Source organism: Peromyscus maniculatus, chromosome 3, assembly GCF_049852395.1.
Source record: "Peromyscus maniculatus bairdii isolate BWxNUB_F1_BW_parent chromosome 3, HU_Pman_BW_mat_3.1, whole genome shotgun sequence".
Lineage (NCBI taxonomy): Eukaryota > Metazoa > Chordata > Mammalia > Rodentia > Cricetidae > Peromyscus > Peromyscus maniculatus.
In genome coordinates this window covers 68,885,714-68,904,696 of record NC_134854.1, presented here as the reverse complement: position 1 = coordinate 68,904,696, position 18,983 = coordinate 68,885,714, and the positions used below count along the sequence as shown (strand labels likewise).

Below are 18,983 nucleotides of genomic sequence, written 5' to 3'. Positions count from 1 at the left end.
GAGCAGACACAGCTCTTAACCACTGAGGCATCTCTCCAGCCCACAGATGTTTCTTTATTGTTCTCTCTCTTATTTTTGAGGTAGGGTCTCTCTTACAGAACCTGGGTATTGTCATTTGAGCTAGGCTATCTGACCAGTGACCTCCAGAGTCCTCTCTCTGCCCCAACTGCCTAGCACTGAGGGTCCTGGGGGTCCAGATTCAGGTCCTCATGCCTGTGCAGCAAGCACTTCAACCACAAAGAACCCCAGCTCTCCCATTCCTTCTTTTTGGTTGGATAATATTCCCAAGAATTATCCATTCTTTATTAGTAAATCTAATGATGATATACTCACTGGCTATGTTTGCATTTTCTTTGGAGGAAAGTCTCACCTTCTTCAGATTTTAAAACATGCCAAATTAAGAGATTCACTCTTGAGAGGCAAGAAGAAAAATCAAGAGGCCAAAGTATTCGTCCCCACAGAAGGCTCTGTGAAGAGCCTGTGTGTGACCCTGCACCTCCTAGCCATCTCCACAGGACCAGACAGAGATGGTGATGCCTACAAAGGCTCTGTGGGGAGCCTCCTGTGCAGAGGACTGCAGCCCCAGGACATACATGGAAGACTCAGAGCTCCTTCAGAACTGACTTTGTGCAGGAACTTTAGGAGCTGTGATTCAAAGGAGCAGAGAGTTTGAAATGAAGGAAGGCTGCTGACTCCCTAGTACCCAAGCTGAATCAGACTGATGAACCATCCAGCTACAAGTGCACACTACCTTCTGCAATAGAGGAGGAGTACAGGGGGCAGCCAGAAGAAGGCCAGCACCTCACTTCTGAGAATATTTCTTCAACTACACAGAAATCACTGGGACTGAAGACTCTGCCCTTCACACACACACACACACACACACACACACACACACACACACACACACACACACCCGCCCCACTCCTATGTATAACTGCTCATCTATGTGTACATATTGGTGTGCATGCATATGGAGACTGGAGGGCAACCTTGGGTATCATCAAGAACATCAACCATTTTTTTTCTTTGAAATAGACTCTTTGAATTGGAGAGATATCTTAGCAGTTAGGATTCTTGCTAAGAATCTGAGTTTGGCTCTCAGCATGCAACATACATAGCTCACAACCACCTGTAACTCTAGCTTCAAGGTCTCTGATTCTATCTTCTGGCTTCCATGGGCACCTACACATATGAGCATTTACCCATGCACACATACATAATTAGAAATAAAGTGAAAGACAATCTTTAAAAATAGAAATAGGGACTCTCATCGGCCTGGAGCTCACAGATTAAGGCTGGCTAGCTAGCAAGTTCCTCCTGTCTCCATCTCTCCTGTTTAGGGATTTTTTAAGTGCAAGCCACTCCACCTGGTGAAACATGTGGGGTATGGGGCCCAAACTCAAGTATTTACAAGATGTAAGTGACTATCCCTTGTAATTAGGGTAGGTGTCTATCTTGAAAGGTGAGAAGGCAGACTGTGTTAGTGCCTAAGGCCATCAAAGACACCCATGTGAACTGATTTTATGGAATGGTGTACCAGCCACAATTTGTTTGTTGGGGCCCTAAATGTTGAGGTGACTGTTTGGAGACAGAGGTGGAAGAGTTTCTCTATGTGCAGTCCTCTGCCAGAGAGAGAGAGAGAGAGAGAGAGAGAGAGAGAGAGAGAGAGAGAGAGAGAGAGAGAGAGAGAGAGAGAGAGAGAGAAGCTACCATCAGCAAGCCAAAGGGAAATCACAGAGAACAATCTCAGGTGCACCCATGAGTTGATGTATTTTGTTACAGTATCCTGACCTGACCAACAAAACTATTGCTATCTCCAAATTTCTCTTGACCAGCACACAAAAGCACAGTGTTTGCAGGTAGATGCTAGATGAAGCACTCATCCTAGCTTGCTTTACATTTAGTTAGCACATGCTCTGTAAGCACTCATACTGTCTACTCTCCCAATCTTGTAGAAATAACCCCACAGAACTGCAAAGAGAACAGTTTGCTTAAGGATCCAGGGTCCAAGTAGCAAGAAGCTAATTGTAGCTCTTGAGGTATCTGAGGAAATCAGACTATATTAGACGTGAGTGCTTGACGGCAAAGTGTTTAGTGACACAGTGTAACCCTCCATAGCTGCAGCCACACTTCCAGAGTCTACAAGGAAAATGTGAGAGTAAAAAAATTCATTCAATGTGTTATCGTGGTGGTTTGAATGAAAATGGCCCCATATGCTCATAGAGACTAGCACTATTAGGAGGTGCAGCCTTGTTGGAGGAAATGTGTCACTGGGGGTGGGCTCTGAGGTCTCAGAAGCTCAAGCTAGGCCTAGTGGTTCACTGTCTCTTCTTGCTACCTACAGGTCCAGACACAGAACTCTCAGCTCCTTCTTGTGTCTGCCTGCACGTCACCATGCTTCCTGCCGTGATGATAATGGACTAAACCTCTGAACTGTAAGCCAGCCCCAACTAAGTGTTTTCCTTTATGGGTTGCCCTGGTCATGGTGTCTCTTCACAGCAGTATAAATCCTAACTAATACAGTTATTGATATTTTTTATTTAATAAGCAATCTTGCTATCATTTCATTGGAGATTTTGTTAAAGGGAGAGAAGAGATTTGAAATCTTTTCCATAGATGAGAGAAAGCCTAGGAGGCAGGGCATAGGCGGTGGAGTGTGTGCCCATGGTGGATGAGGCTTCCAGACACGAGAATTTCCCAAGATACAAGAGATACATGGAAGATGGATGGACACAGAATGTATATATAAAACCATGTTCACATAGTGTTATGAAACAAAGGGATTAAGGATTTTAATTAATGTCGTTGAATAAAGAAAAGGAAGGCAATGTAATGAGGTAACTGATTTTCAAGGTTGGCAGTCCATGAACACTGGGCAGTAAACATAATATGAAGACTGAGTGAACACTAAAACCAGAAACAGTGAAACTATAAAGTCTGAGAGCTGCATTCAATGACAGGAGAAATGGATTATTATGGTCATTTTTGTTAATTCATTTACTTTTCTACTGTTTGTTTTAAAATTTATATATATTCTTAACAATGTAAATGTTAATAAAGTCGCCAGGCAGTGTTGGCACACGCCTTTAATCCCAGCACTGGGGAGGCAGAGCCAGGCGGATCCCTGTGAGTTCGAGGCCAGCCTGATCAACAGAGCAAGATCCAGGACAGGCACCAAAAGCTATACAGAGAAACCCTATCTTGAAAAACAGGGGGAAAAAAAAAAGCTGGGTGGTGGTGGTGCATGCCTTTAATCCCAGCACTGGGGAGGCAAAACCAGGCAAATCTTTGTGAGTTTGAGTCTAGCCTGGTCTACAAAGTGAGATCCATGGCAGGCTCCAAAGCTATATAGAGAAACCCTGTCTAGAAAAAAAAATCAAAAAAATTTTAATAAAGTCATGTGATGGATACTCTTGATTATCAAATTGATAGAATTTAGAATCACCATGTAAACAAAGCCTCTGGGAATGTCTGGTAGTTTCTAGATTAGGTTAGACCCACTCTAAATGTGGGTGCCTTGGGTCCTGGACTGAATCAAAAGGGGGGATGTGAGCTGAGCACCAGCATCCATCTCTCTCATGCTTCTGCCCCTTGCCGTCCTAACCACGTCTTCCTGAAGCTGCTTTGGTCATGTACTTTGTAGCAGCAGTGAGAGAAGTAAATACTACAGTTATGTTGTGGCCGTAGCTTGTATTCTCACCTCAATGTAGAACCTTAGCCAATGTGTGTGAATGACCCATCAAACGAAGTCAGCCGACTGAGCCTTTCTAATGACAATGCATATGGCAGTGTGACCCAGGCACACGGAGCTCCCAAAAGAGAAAGGGTGGGTGGTCAACTCTTGAGCAGGAGTAACAATGACAGACTTACTAGCTCAGACCCCTGTGCCATGCAGTGTACTCCACACATACCCTGAGAGGAGCCTTAGTTCTAGAAAGCACCACCTGTTCCATGGAAAGTACATTTTAAATCCAAACCTTGCTGGCCCCATTGACTGATTTCTATTTAATTGCCATCTCTGTGAATTTAATTCAGACTGTGCATGAAACTTTTGTCTGTTGAGTACCTATCAGGAGAGTAGAAACAGAAATGAAAAGTCAGTACGGGAGACAGGCTTGTCTTTTTCTCTCAAATCTGAAAAAAAAAATCACATTAAGCTGAACACATTTCTATTCTTTTCCCACTGGCAAACATGAATAAGAACCAAACTCCCAGCCAAAAAGAGTGGTCTGGAGGACAAGAAAGGAGCCAGGGCTTGATTTCTGTGGCACTGAGTGGGAAGAGTGGAAGGGGAGGCGCGGGCAGACCAGCTCAGTTCTCATCTTGAGTACACAGCTTTCTCTAGCCCTGACTTCTCAACCTGCAGAGTGGGTATGGGCATCCATGTCACCTTGAAATAGGCATCCCACTGTGACCATACTAAAGCACCATAGCCTAACACTGGTTGTGGTAGAGGTGGCAGAATACTATTTTCACATAATGTTGGGGACAGAGGTAGAGGCTGTCTCACTGGATCATATCAGTGAATAACGTTCCATTCTTGGAGCTCTGAAGAAACATCTGCTCTGATCTTCAGCCTCCTATCAGAGAGCCTGGATCTAGTGAAGCATCATGCCTGCCCTTGCCTCCTGAGGACCTGGACATCTCCTTTTCTGTCTCTGTTAACTCTGTCTGTCCATGTGCTTAGAATCTGTGGGATAACCCAGGATAAGCCCATCTCAAGATGCCTCAAATAACCACAAAAGACCTTGCCCTTATTTGCTGTGGAATATCCCCTTGTCAGGGGTTCGAATGTGAGGATCTTTGTGAAGACACTGTCTAGCCCACCACAGGTCTCTCTTCCATTTGCTACTAGACAGGACTTTAGAAGTCCCTTTGCATATATAGTAATAATTCATTTACTGAACTCAGAAGGATGTGAAGAATCTGGGCATGTGGTCTGCAGAGATTGCTTAGCAGTCAAGAACACTTGGTCTTCTTACAGAAGATTCAGCACCTACATGGTGGCTCACAATCATCTGTAACTTGAATTCCAGGCCATATAATGCCCTCTTCTGACTTCTGCAGGCATTACATGCACACACTCAGGCATACGTACATCCACATACAGTTAAATAAATACAGTTAAAGAAAAAGAACCCGAGTAAGAAGAGGCAAGTGGGAAAGAGGCTGGTGAGTCTGAATTCTATACGTGATGAGTTAACAAACTCTGGTGATTTTACAAGGTTCCTTCAGAGAGGCCGAGTGTTTGTGGGATATGAACCCATGATGTGAGAAAGTCCAAGTGCACTCTTGATCCCTGCAGATGCCCCAACTGCTGGGTCCAGTGGGGTTTAAGGCAGTAGCTCTACTTCTGAAGAAGTTGGTGCTCACTTAAGCCTGGATCATCTTCTGGTCCCTGACCTGCCTGGTTCACTGTGGCCCATTTCTCTTCAATTTCATTACACAAACATCTCTATATTTCTGACTCTGAACTGGTACTGACCTAGATTCCTAAATGCTTGCCTCGGTAACTGTCCTGCCAGACTGCTCACTAAACCATCACCCAGTATAACAGCCAGTATCTTGGAGTGCATTGTTCTGGATGTGTGTTACATTAGTTTATAATTTTCCAATATGCTCTCTTGGTGACAGGCTCCAGAGAGAACAGGGAGCACCACATTAAGATTTACTCCTTCCTGTGGGTTATGTGTCTATAAAATTGGAGGATAATGGAGCAAGGCCTGAAAAGTGTCCTTTACAAGTAAACACATGGTTGTGTTTCCATTGGCTGGTGGCCTTAACGCACACATGAATAATAAGTGTGTATTGTCATCTTTAAGGAAAACGGGCATTTAGTGCAAGGGTTCCATAAATGAGCAAGTTACACTAGACATTTCTTCTAGAGTTAATGAAAAGAAGTCAAGGATGCTTCCAAGGACCCAGTGCTCAGTGGAGTCCGCGACTCACTTTAAGGTTAGTGGCTGCATAAACCAGTCCTTCCGACAGAACTCCTTCAGGTCTGCTTCTACTGCAAGAGTCATTGGAATGCACTGTTCAGGTTCAAGGTTTGCAGACCACGGAACTTGGGTAGTTCAAATCTAGGGGTCTCCCTTGTGTGGTGGGCATGCAGGGCTGCCTCCCTGGAAGTTATTGCCTCTCTTCTGCTCACTCCACAGAACCACCTTCCCAGAAGCTACCACAGCCATAATTTCTGGGAGACACAGGTTCATCAAAGGATTGGCCCCCTGGCTAGTCCCAGAGACATAGCTTCTTCAGTGATGGAGAAAGTGAGTGTTCCTCCTCAGTTCCCTATGTGGGTCACATAACACACAAGGCTGCTCTAGCCCCTCAGCCAATGACCTGAGGAGGATGGTAGAGACGGGTGGAGGCAAACTGGCTGGGGCTGACCTGAGCCACCAAATTAGACAAGGACTTGCTCTGTGGAGCAATACAGACACCTTCAAACTCCACAAAGTTAGTGCCCATTCTGCTGCTCCATACACATAGTCTTGTTAATGGATACCCATGATGGCAGATTGTTGAGGGCTGGGCTGATCCAAGGCTTTCCCCGAGGCCCTGATGATTGGAGAAGGAAGACAGTTCCTTCTGTAAAACCAGGAATATGCTTGGCAGGTCAAATAATGGCCTGGGTCAGGGCTTTGGGAGAGGTGCAGCATTGGCTCCTGAGAAACCAACTCTTCCCATTCAAGGGCTATGGTTATCAGCCCCAAGGCCTCCGTGTGTTCTGTCTGCAGTGCTCTTGAGAGAAACTGTGTTCCCTTTGTGCAGCATTGCTTGATTAGCCTCCTGCTGACTTTACCCCATAGTATGATACTTTTCCATGACTCTACACCATTTTTCCTCTGAAAATTGTATATAAGATGCTGTACTTATTAAACTTGCTTAGTATAAGGCATACCTTGTGTAATACCTCCTAACCCCAACATTTACTCTCTCTTTATTTTTTAATCCCCTGGTCCTCCCCTTCAATGATCTGTTACTAAAGAATGACCTGCTAGTCCAGGTTAGCAGGTGGTGTACAGACATTCAGAAACATCTAGGGTGTGTTCATGTCCACCCTCTCTTGCCTCCCCAGGGGTAGGATGATATAAAGCACTTATCAGATTCTAGAGATGGTTGTGATGGAGACCTTTTTATAGACAGTGGGAGGAAACCAAGACCAATCTCAGAGCTTAAGTCTGGTGTCCATGTCTCTCCCTCTCTGTTGCCACAGCCTCCCTTCCTTCATCAGTCTTTCCATCTGACTGAGCACTCACTGTGGCCCTCCTTGTCTTCCAAGCAAGGCTATCTCTGAACAACATGCATGCTAGTGATGGTTCAGGATGATTTCCTGGACTTCTCTCATCTCCAATGGGTATACTTTTTTCTCAAGGGCAAAAATGAACAAGTATGTAATTTCTCAACTAAGACAATTGGTCACAGGCTTTGTATTTCAATAGAACTGTGGTGACATTCCAGCGCAAGTAATCTGTACTTTATGTTTCTACTACCAAACACTAGTTGATCTTTACTTCTGCAAACTTCAGTGTAGCCTGGTCTTGAAGCCAGTCTTCAGTGTGATCCTCAAAGTCAGTGACTTTCTCTGGAGTGTGTTTAATGTGAACACACTCTGTTCAGAAGTCCATTCAAGGCAAAGTCTGAAACGTTCTAATGCAACTCAAACTCTATCATGTCTTCAGACCCTTTATAGTGAAGATCATGGTAGTCAGTCTCATCAGAATGTAGGAATTGCAGCTGCCCTGAATGGTACACACCAGGTAATAGTGTGACCTATTATAGACAGACAGTTACTGTAGTTAATAGATAAAAATTAAAAGTGTAACTTAAAATCTATTATTCAGAAGAGGAATTTGGAAAAGAATATGGCCCAACAAGGGAGAAATGCATGACAATCAGAAAGGTCGTGTTCCTTTCAAGATCCTTCAGAGAGACATAGATAGTGAGTAATTGGTGACTATCAGCCTAAACCACAGAGCAAGGTACTTTGCCTGTCAGAATCACCAAGAGAACCTCTCAGAACCCCACTGCCCCAGAGCACCCCCTCCCACCAGATCCTGCTTGCCAAGGTGGAGTTGGGTTGTCAGCACTGGGAAAGGGTCACAGACAGACCAAAGCAAATGAGCCCAGAACTGAGTGTGGTGGAGTGAGTGTGTTGTAGACTCTGAGTTTCCAGGACACAAGGCCAGAATCTGTAAGTGCTTGGAAAACACACTTTAGAAGTTTTCTCAAGTCTATCAAAGTGAAAACAATTCTTGGGTGGGGGCAGGGGCAATGCCATGGGGCTGTGCCCCAAACTGCTTTCATATATCCCCAAGTATGGCTGCTTTTATGAGGACTCTGCTGCAGCCCTCTTCATTCCTGTGGTACCCTGAGTTCAGCCCCACCCTGCTCTCCAGTTTTATTTTTCTTACTGATAACAACACTTGGGACATCTTGCCTCCTTGCTTTTAGCTCAAAGGAGCACACACATATTTACACTTTCTATATTTGCTCGGTGCTTAGAAGAGCGGTTGCAGCTCCCAATGGGATTATTAATGTTGGACATTAATAATAATTATTATTAAGGAGGACAAGCCTGGCTCTGTGGGCTCTTCTGAGGATATTCCACATCCAAGGGGACCTGGGGACCCTTCAGAGCAGTACAGGTAGAATACCTGGCACCATTTTCAGTGTCAAGACAAAAGCTTTTTCTTTCTTCTAGGAGAGGGAACACAGAAAGGGCATGCCAGGAGAGCCCTACAGCATGGCTTCTGTCTTGAGCATTCAGCTTGCCTGGTCCTCTCAAGCCCAGGACACATAGTTCCCCAACATTACAACCTACAGAAACAGACACCACCCACAGATGTCTCCAGAACCAAAGGGCTAGATAAGGCTCAACCCTATGTTTATTTCAAGAGAAGAGTAAAGGAAACAGCCCCTTTCAGAGCCTTCTTGGAATTCGGAGCCTCACGTGAGGCCCCAGCTGCCTTCTATAGTATCTTTCTCTGACAGCTGAGGTTACCATTTGACAAAACCTTTGCAGTGACTGTATTCTCTACGGGGGCCAAAGGGGGCTGCTCTATGGTTGCTCCTATGGCATGGAAGTGATGTAAAGTTCCATCAGGGTTAGCTGTTAGGAAGGTTCCAGGAGCCACTTTTCAGGTATGGGGATATTCATTGGCCCGTGTACCATGGCCATGTTGCCACCAGCCAACTCCATCCACCACATTCCACTCCTGAGTAATGCTTATGAGAGCCCTTGCTTCTGAGGGAGGTGGACTTGGCAAAACTTCACATCAGGCAGGAGAATCTCTGAAAACCACTACCCCATTCTAAGTCCCAAGGAAGTGTGACATGACCATGGGACGAAAGCTGTGAAAGTCACTTGTTATCAAAGCACAGCACTGCTCAAAGGAAAGCAAAGACAGCCCCATGCTCTCCAGATCCAGAAAGAGCCCCAGCTCTTTCGTATTAATTAAATCTCTGCACTTGCTCTGGTCCCTGCTGCATCCGCTCAGCAGCAGCACTCACAAAACAAGTGTTTGTCTTCCTAATCTGCCCACAGTCCCTTCCACACCACTCATCCAGATTCCAGCCTCTCAATCAATGTTTTTGTCCTGTACACGTGGATAAGTTCCAGGTTGCTCAGGGCAAGATGAGGATTTCTCCTGCAGAACTGCTGTGGAAGCCTCTTCAGCACTGGGGGAAATGTATGATATTCCATACAGAAAGGCTCATATCTCATGTCCTTTTTTGATTTAACTATCCATCATTTCTCGTTGAGAGTTCCTGACTCAGGGGGAAGAAGACTTGACAAAACTTTAGGAGACAAGGGAAGACCCTCTTGCTCCCAGGGCCTGCTTTCAGCAAGCTTCCACAGCACAAAATAACTTACTGTGGTGGTTTGAATGAGAATGTCCCCATAGGCTCATATGTTTGAACACATGGTCCCCAGTTAGTGGCTCTGTTTGGGAAGGCTTAGGAGGTGTGGCCTTGTCAGAAGAAGTATGTCACTAAGGGTAGGCTTTGAGATCTTAAAGACTCTTGTCATTTCTACTTTGCTCTCTCTGCTTTGTGCTTCTCAGCATCCTTCTCTAGTCACCATGCCTATTGTCTCTGCCCTGACATTATGGGAACTAACCCTCAGGAACCATAAGCCAAAATAAGCTCTTTCTTCTATAATTTGCCTTGGTCATGGTATTTTATCATGCAACAGAGAAGTAACTAAAATTACTAGTATAATATCTATTTGGAATTCTTATAGTAATGTGAGGAAATCAAAGCAATATTAAGAATAAGCATTTAGCAGACAGACTTCATAATTTTAAAACAGCATAAAGCTGCAGTTGTTAACATGCTGTGATATGGGCATATCTGCAGACATGTACATCAGTGGATTTCAACGGAGAGTTCTGTACTAACTCTGCACAGCCATAAAGTGGCTGTCACTATACAAGGGGATGGAAGAGTCAACAAACCATGTGGGTGTAACTGCGTGTTCACACACAGAGAATGAGGTCCGAGTCTTCCCTTATACCACCACAGAAAACCTACTCACCGTGGGTCAAGGATGTAAATACAAAAACTAAAACTGTTAAAATTCTTAGAAGGATAACAAGAATAAATCTCTGTAACCTTAGACTAAAAACACATCCTTTACTATGACCCATAACCTATAAATAACCAAAGAGGAAATAGAGTTTTGTCAAACTTAAAGACTTTTGTGTATTACCAGATACTATCAAAGGGGATGGAACATTGGATCAGTGGTTAAGAGTCTATACTGCTCTCCCAGAGGCCTGGACTTTGGTTCCCAGCAAGTCTCCTGGTCTTTGAAGGCACTTACTCATACAAGCCCAAACCTATACACAGACATACAGACACACTACAGTTAAAAAAAATAAAATTTAGAAAAAAAGATACTATTAAGACAGTGAGGGCCCGTGAGATAACTTGGCATGGAAAGACACCTATCCCCTAGCCTGGTGACTGTATTCAATTACTGGGACACAAAAGGACAGAACAGATTTCCCACACATTGGTCCCTGACTCCACTCACACTCAGGGGTACTGATGCACTTTGACTGTCTATAAGATCTGTGGGTTTGTGTGTTGTTCTGTTAATACAGGTATATTTCATTGACTTTTGTATGTTGACTTAATACTTCTGAATTAGGATAAATCCCTTGGCCATGACATGTAATATATTTTTGAGATTTTATTATTTACATATGTGTGTCTGTGTACATGGGCACATGGGTACAAATGCTTATGGAGGTCAGAAGGGGGCATCAGAGTTTCTGGATCTGGAGTTTCAAGTGGTTGTGTGCCACTTGATGTGGGTACTGAGAGCTGAACTTGGATCCTCTCTGACCTTAGCAGCAGAATCATCCATCCAACCCCCTGTAATGCCTTTATATGCCACTGTGTTAGCTTGCTACTAGCTTTCTGTGCATCTGTCTTCACAAGGAACACTGGTCTGCAGTCCTTATTTTTTCCTGATAGTGTCTAACACCTTTTTAAAAAGATACCAGTTTTATTTCACATCTTGGTCTAATGGGTCAAGCACTTGTCTGCATTTTGCACCTACCTTCTGTTCTCCCACACTGCAGTGTCTACTCACTTTCCCACCCTGAAGTCTAATGCATGTGCAGTCAGCTCACCGAGGACTGGGATGCTGCTGCTTTTGCACCTGCACATGAGCACTCAAAGTGACGCTGATGATGGAGTAAACAGCAGATACTGCTGTCTATGGCCCCTGTGTTGTCCAGGACACCTCCACATGGCCACCTTACAAGCAAAGGCTTCCTTTCCCACCACTCTGGGAAGCCCACCTCACACCCCACTTTATCCACAAATGTGGAGATAAAATTAAAAAACTAAACTAAACTAAAAGACCTTTCCATCCCTGAGGCTCCCAAGCAATTCTGTCTCAGTGACTCCACAGGCCATGCAGGTGAACGCAATGCTTTCCGAGAACATTGGATTCTAGTATGGTTTTACCTACCTGAGAGAATTTTGTCTCTGGATCCATCAGTATTTAACTCCATCAGTGTTAACTAATAAGTAATTTGCCCTTGGTTCACAGTCATTATGTGTTGCTCAAATATTTTCTTAATTTATCCTTTCTCTAACACCCAGGAATACCATGGGATATATTAAATGTGGTACATACACACAATGGAGTATTAAAAAATGATATCATGAAACTGCAGGCAAATGGATGGAACTCGAAAATATCATCCTGAGTGAGGTAACCCAGACTCAGAAAGACAAACATGGTATGTGCTCACTCACAAGTGGATACTAGATGTAAAACAAAGGATAATCAGACTACAAACCACAGCTCCATAGAAGCTAAGAAACAAGGAGGACCCTAAGAGGGACATACAGATCACCTTGGGAAGGGGAAATAAAGATCTCCATGAATAAACTGGGGGTGGGGGCAATAGAAGGGAAGGGATGGGGGATGAGAACATGAGGGAATGGGATGGTCAAGCTGGAATAGGGACAGAGTGGGAGAACAATGAAAGAGATTCCATAGATAGAGGGAGACATCATGGGGAGAGGGAGAAACCTGGTGCTAGGGAAATTCCCAGGAATCCATAAGGATGACCCCAGATTAGACTACTACTAGCAATAGTGGGAGGTCATCTGAACTGGCCTACCCTGATAATTTGATTAGTGAATACCCTAACTATCATCATAGAGCCTTCATCCAGTAACTGATGGAAGTAAATGCAGAGATCCACAACCAAGCACCAGGCTGAGTAACAGGAGTCCAGTCGATGAGAGGGAAGAAAGATTATATGAGTAAGGGGGGTCAAGATCATGATGGGGAAACCTACAGAGACAACTGAACCAAGCTCATAGGAACTCACGAACTTTAGACCAACACTGTGAAACCTGCATGGGACTGGATTAGACCCTCTGTATACAGGAGACAGTTGTGTAGCTGGGTCTGTTTGAAGGGTCCCTGGCAATGTGATCAGGATCTATCCCTGGTGCATGAGCTGGCTTTCTGGATCCCATTACATATGGCCAGACACCCCTGATAAAGTGGGGAGGGGCTTGGTCCTGCCTTAATTGAATGTATCAGTCTTTGCTCTCCCCGCCATGGGAGAACTTACCCTTTTGGAGGAGGGGATGAGGTGTGGTTGGGGGGGTGAGGGGGGCGGGAGAAGGGATAAGAGGGGTATCTGTGGTTGGTATGTAAAAATGAATAAAAAATTAAAAAAGAATAAACCATACAGTCAACAGTTACTTAGAAAATATCCCATAGCAAAACTGCCCATTTTAATACGTTTGTGACTGCATTTCTGAAAGCATCCATACCTGGAGTCAGCAGTATGACTGAGGTGACAATCAAGGAGCAGATGACCAGGATGACGAGCAGTGCGATCGCGATGCCTTTCCAGTTTCTCTGTGGAGGGTTACTCCCCACCAGCTCCTAAAAGAACCACAGGAAGAGAGAAGCCGGTGAGCATGAGAGGGGAGGCAGGCCAAACCAACAGGTGCCATTTCATTCATGACACAGGGCAGTGTCAGAAGCCTCAGCCAACTTTCAGACTGCCACTAGCTGCTCTCCAGCCCTTCTTCCTGCAGCGCCCTGGGGACCTGCTCTCTCCCTCCTCATGTCAGGGAGAGACTGTCTCCACAGTGAATCCAGCATGAAGCCCTGTTTAGGAGAACAGCCCCCTCCCAGGATACCCTCATGAACGAGACTACTGCACAGGCTGGCCTGGAGACTTTCTTTGTCAAAGCCCCATGGAATCTCCATGGAATCCCACTCACGTGTGATGAACATTGCCAGCCCCAGGTCTTCTCTTCTCCCTTTCTTTCTTGATGTCCACACTACTAACTTTGACCAGTAGCTACCATGCTTGAATACTAAGTTAGCACATACTGTGTGTCAGCTTCTATATGTGCCACTTATCATGAGCCTGGTATTCTTTCTACAGCTCTGTGAGCAAGCTGCAGCATTCCTCAGGTCTCACTTCCCCTGGCCTCTCACCTATCCTAGTCTCTCATGGAATAACATGTGTGTATTTTCATGGGTGCAGGGTGGGAAGGATATCTGGAGATATCACTAAAGGATGCCAAAAGATGAACAAATCTAGGAACTCAACAGGCTTATGGCATAATGAGACTAAACTTTAGTTCCATTCAGATTAAGACTGTCATATAATTTATGATCCTTACTGGGATTCTTTGAAAAACAAATGAGGCTTTATTAATATCTAATAATAAGTATTGCATAGAACAGTTAAATAGTAATAATTATCATTAATTCTACAGAAAATCTATACAAAAACAAAGGACACATGACCTCAGTGCAGCTATTTATAACACTGATCAGAGAATATTGCCTTTTATAATGTCCATCATTTCAACTCATATTAACTAAGCCAAAATGAAATAGGATAGAGATGGTCTCTAAGTAGAGACGTGTATAAACACATCTTCATCCACCACTGGATGTTCATTCAAAGGTATAAAATGACCACAAACCAATATAACAGACACTACTTGATTAGCCATGTGCATTTTCTGGCTTAAACACACCCAAATATAGTATCAAGTCATGGCTTTAACTTAAGAGAATGTCAGGAGATCAACTATTGCTTTGCTATTTATCAACATCACTGTTTAAATAACACAGTGATGTCTCATGTACAAGAGTAAGTGAACTCAGAAGGGCCTGAAGAAAGAGAAGAGTTTTCTATTGCACTCTAAGTTCCAGCATGAGAAGTTGGGATTTTAGCTCTTGCATAGAGGATTGGGGCAACTTATAGCATTTGGAGACCAGCATTCATCAAGCTGCAGATAGCTAGAAATGTTTCAGACACACATATTTAACACGCTTGCCTCACGTGATGAACACATGGCCTCACATAGCTAAAGGGACAGCAGATGCAGCACCCGGCAAAGGTGAGAGGAGATGAACTAACTCCCAGCAAACAAAGGCATCTCTGCAACAGAAGACTGCATTATTGGGGGCTGTGACACAGGAGGTGGCCGTGACGGCATGGGTACAACTTGCTGGTCACGATGGGACAGTGGGTGGTTCCATGTTTTATTTTTTTGTTGCTAAAAGCAGAGGGGTCAACCAGATGGCCCTCTCACCAGGGAGTAGGGAGTATATTCAACCCTCCCCCTTACAATAATTCATCTTTCAACTCCCTCTATCAAGCACTTTTTAGAAGCATACACAGACTACAGAACTCTGGCTCCCCATATAGAAAAACAAAACAAAACAAAACAAAAAACAAACCAAAAAAAAAAAAAAGATTAGGCAACCAATAATTTTAAAGGTTTACAGAGGGTATGCACATGCCAGCAGCTCTCTGGGCTGCCAGTGAGTAGCCTATCTTGCTGCAGGGCCAATTCTGAAACTGTCCAGCTGGCAACCCTCCCACCCAGGTTCTCCTCTCCTCAGCCCTGTGTGTCTCACAGGTTTTTCTGAGTGGTTTTGCTAGCTGTGAGGGTGAGGGATGTAGCCATGAAGTGCCAGTTAAGGATAGATTCCAGGGAACAACTCTAAGACACTTTAAGTGAACAACCAATTCAAGCAGACTGGTGTGTGTGTGTGTGTGTGTGTGTGTGTGTGTGTGTGTGTGTGTGTGTGTAAAAGCATAGTCCTGCCTTCTGTAAAACCTCTGTTGATCAATCAGACTTTCTTTAGGTTAACTAGCCTAACTTTAGAAGACTGGCAATTCATCTCAGAGAAAGAAAAGGAACAGATACTTCCCAGGACCATCAGGCAATGTTCTCAAGGTCCTCCTCCTCTTCTGACCTCTATCCACTGCCTTCTACCATGCTTGCTCTAGGTTTCTTTCTGTTTCTGGGATAAAACACTCTGCCTAAAATGCAACTTAAGGGAAGAAAGATTTTATTCACTTGGCTTACACTTCCAGGTCATAGTCTACCATTGAGGAAAGTCAGGCCAGGAGGCCAAGCAAGAACTTGTAGCAGAAACCATGGAGGGACACTGTTCGGGGTCTGTCACATTCATGTTCACTTAGCTTTCTTATACAGATCAGGACCACCTGCTAGGGAATAGAGTTGCCCACAGTGGACTGAGTACTCTTGTATCAGGTAACAACCAAGATACTTTCTGATAGATATGCCCATAGGCCAATCTGATCTTGTCAATCTCTCTATTGAGACTTCCTTCTCAGGTGACCAAGCTGTGTCAAGTGGACAGTTACTGCTGCTTTTCCTGCCAGCTCCTGTGGCTTTTGGGGTTGTCTGGGATCCACTCACCCTTTCTCACATTTATTTAGGAACTTCTCAACTTGACTGTTTCATATAATGTGATTTCATATTATTGACTGAGAGCATAGAGTTGGGCATCTTATTTACCCTCAAACAGTCAAGTACCCACACCACCACCCAAGCTTGAGCTGTGACTCTAGTAACCTCTCTAGACAAAGAGAAAAGGAGGAAAATTATGGACTCCTATAGTTCAACATTTCTTTTTGATTATTTTTTTTGTTGCCTACACATCAGCTCAAATTAGTTCAGGCTGCAGAGCTATACTGTTCTCTTAAGAATCAACCCCAGATTCCATCAAGGGAAGCAGTTCAGTACCTTGCTCAGCCTGGTTATTCTTTGCTTTACATCTAGTATCTACTTATGATTGAGCATTCCTTGGGTATATGCCCAAGAGTGGTATAGTTGGATCTTGAGGAAGATTGTTCACCAGGTTAGCCTTGGACTCACAGAGATCTGCCTGCCTCTGACCCCCAAGTGCTAGGATTAAAGGTGTACATGACTGGCTATTGGCTTAGAATTAACTAACTAATTTGCCAATTTTTAAAAACAATATTCTTTGGAAAGACCAGCAATCCAGCTGTGGTGGTTTGAAAGAAAATGCCCCCCAAAGGGAGTGGCACTATTAGGAAGTGTGGCTTGTGGAGTAGGTGTGGTCTTGTTAAAGGAAGTATGTCACTGTGGAGCTGGGCACTGAGGTCTCATATATGCTCAAGATACCACCCAGTGTCCAGACAACTTCCTGCTGCCTGTATATCAGGATGTAGCTACCACCATATCTGCCTACATGTTCTCCATCATGATAATGGGCTAAATCTCTGAAACTGTAAGCCGCTACCTCAAATAAATGTTTTCCTTTATAAGAGTTGCCATGGTCTTGGTGTTTCTTCACAGCAATAGAAACCCTAACTAAGACACCAGCTATAGGCAGTTATTCTTTCCAGGAAAAATTTAGGTGGTGTTTAGCGAACTCAGACCCTCTAGAGTTCTGCTGTCTTTTCTGTCCCATGCATTACTATCATGGGCACTTCCCTGAGCAGAAGCAAAGCCCAGCTCCAGGGCTGGTAAAGCATGGCACATAGGAGATCCAGGTGCTTCTAGGATCTTTCTGACTTTGAGTATCAATTTACCAAGAAGGAAGTACAGTGGTTTGCCTACAGCTGGTGGGGAAGGGAGCTAAGCAGATCCACAGCAATGGATATGTTGGTCTAACATCATCCAAGCAGTAGAAAGACACTCAGCACGTGTAGCATGACATGGAAAGGGAAACACTATGGGCAGAAGGGTACAAGTAAGGAGGCAGGGGACGGAACAGGGAGAGGAGTGGATGGGAGGGGACCTGTCAAAACTTAGTATTATGAAAATTCCCTGAGGAAACCCTGTTATTTTGTAAATTAATTTAAAAACAAGAACAGCATTTAACAGTGGAAGAATTATTAGACACAGGGATATAAAGTGACACTCTTATTTTTCCATTTTCAAGTGTGTATGCATTTAAGTGTGTGTGATGCATGTGTGCATGCAGGGGTGGGAGTGCATGTACATGCCCATGTATGTGGAAGCCAGAGAGTGATGTCAGGAATCAATCTCCATTGCTTTTCTACTCTCTTCACTGAGGCAGGATTGTTAGATCAAACCCAGAGCTCATCAATATGGCTCATCTTCTAACTAGCTTGATCTGTAGCTCCTGTTTCCACCTTCTGAGGCTAGGATTGCAAGTGGCCTGCCATGCCCACCCAACATGCATGAGTCCTGGGGATCTTGACTCTAGTCCTCAGGTTTGCATGGCAAATGTTTTGACCACTGAACCATCCCCCTAGCTCTTATTAATGCTCATAGTATCGTAATTATAGCTGTAGCCTTAGTCCTCCTCTACCATGCAACCTATAGTCTTCAGAGTCACCAGTTCTGCGATCTGAATGCTGACATCTTGGTGGGGCCGGGGGAGAGTGTTGTTGGTTTGTCTACCACAGTGGTTTATTCCATGGTATTCAGTGCAATCCAGCAATCAAAGAACAAGCCACTGCTGCATGCACAGCATGGGCGAGCCTAGCAAACAGAACTTCAAGTGAAATAGACTCTAAGGAACATGTCATAAATGACTGATTCTATCAGTATAAAAGCTCAAAATGGGCAAACCTACAAGCCAATTAAATCAACAAAGATAAGGAAAATGGAGGCATTTTCTAAAGCAGGGGCCACATGGTGCAGTGGCATATACTTGGTACTGGGTGTGGCTAGACACAGTCACAGGTGATGAAGCCCTAGGAGTAGCCTCAGACAACGCCAGCCTCACAGATACTCTCTTGCTTTCTTTTTACCTAAATCTCAATGGGAAGCTGGTGGAGCATTTCTTAAGCTATCCTCAGCAACTTCTGGAAGTTGGATACCAGTTAATGATCCACTTTGTTTGTTGACATCAAAAAGAAATGTGTTGAACAGGTTTGAATTTTTCCCTATGCTGTAGTCTGGGAAATACTAGGCCAATGTGGAATCAGAGACTTAATATCCAACGTGTTCATAGGGCAATGATAAAAATCACTAGAAGAAAGTAAACAACACAAACCCTAATGTAGGACCTTCTATTACATGGCTCTGTTCTATTGTCTGGATGCATTTTCTTCCTAATATTTATTCTCTGTGAAAGGCTTGGACATCAATTTCTTTTATGGATCACAGACCATTTACTATAAGTAGAAGGTTGCAACAAATTATAAAATCAA

At 44.1% G+C, this 18,983-nt stretch overlaps 1 protein-coding gene across 4 annotated transcripts in view; it reads right to left on the bottom strand.

The window, feature by feature from the left end:
• Positions 1-18,983, bottom strand: part of Dpp6 (dipeptidyl peptidase like 6) — a 790,869-nt gene that overhangs the window by 318,656 nt on the left and 453,230 nt on the right. For all 4 annotated transcript variants that reach the window (XM_042273279.2, XM_042273275.2, XM_042273278.2 and 1 more), the window contains exon 2: positions 13,321-13,435. In XM_042273279.2, the coding sequence (XP_042129213.1) occupies positions 13,321-13,435 (115 nt within the window). The remainder of the gene's footprint in view (positions 1-13,320; positions 13,436-18,983) is intronic.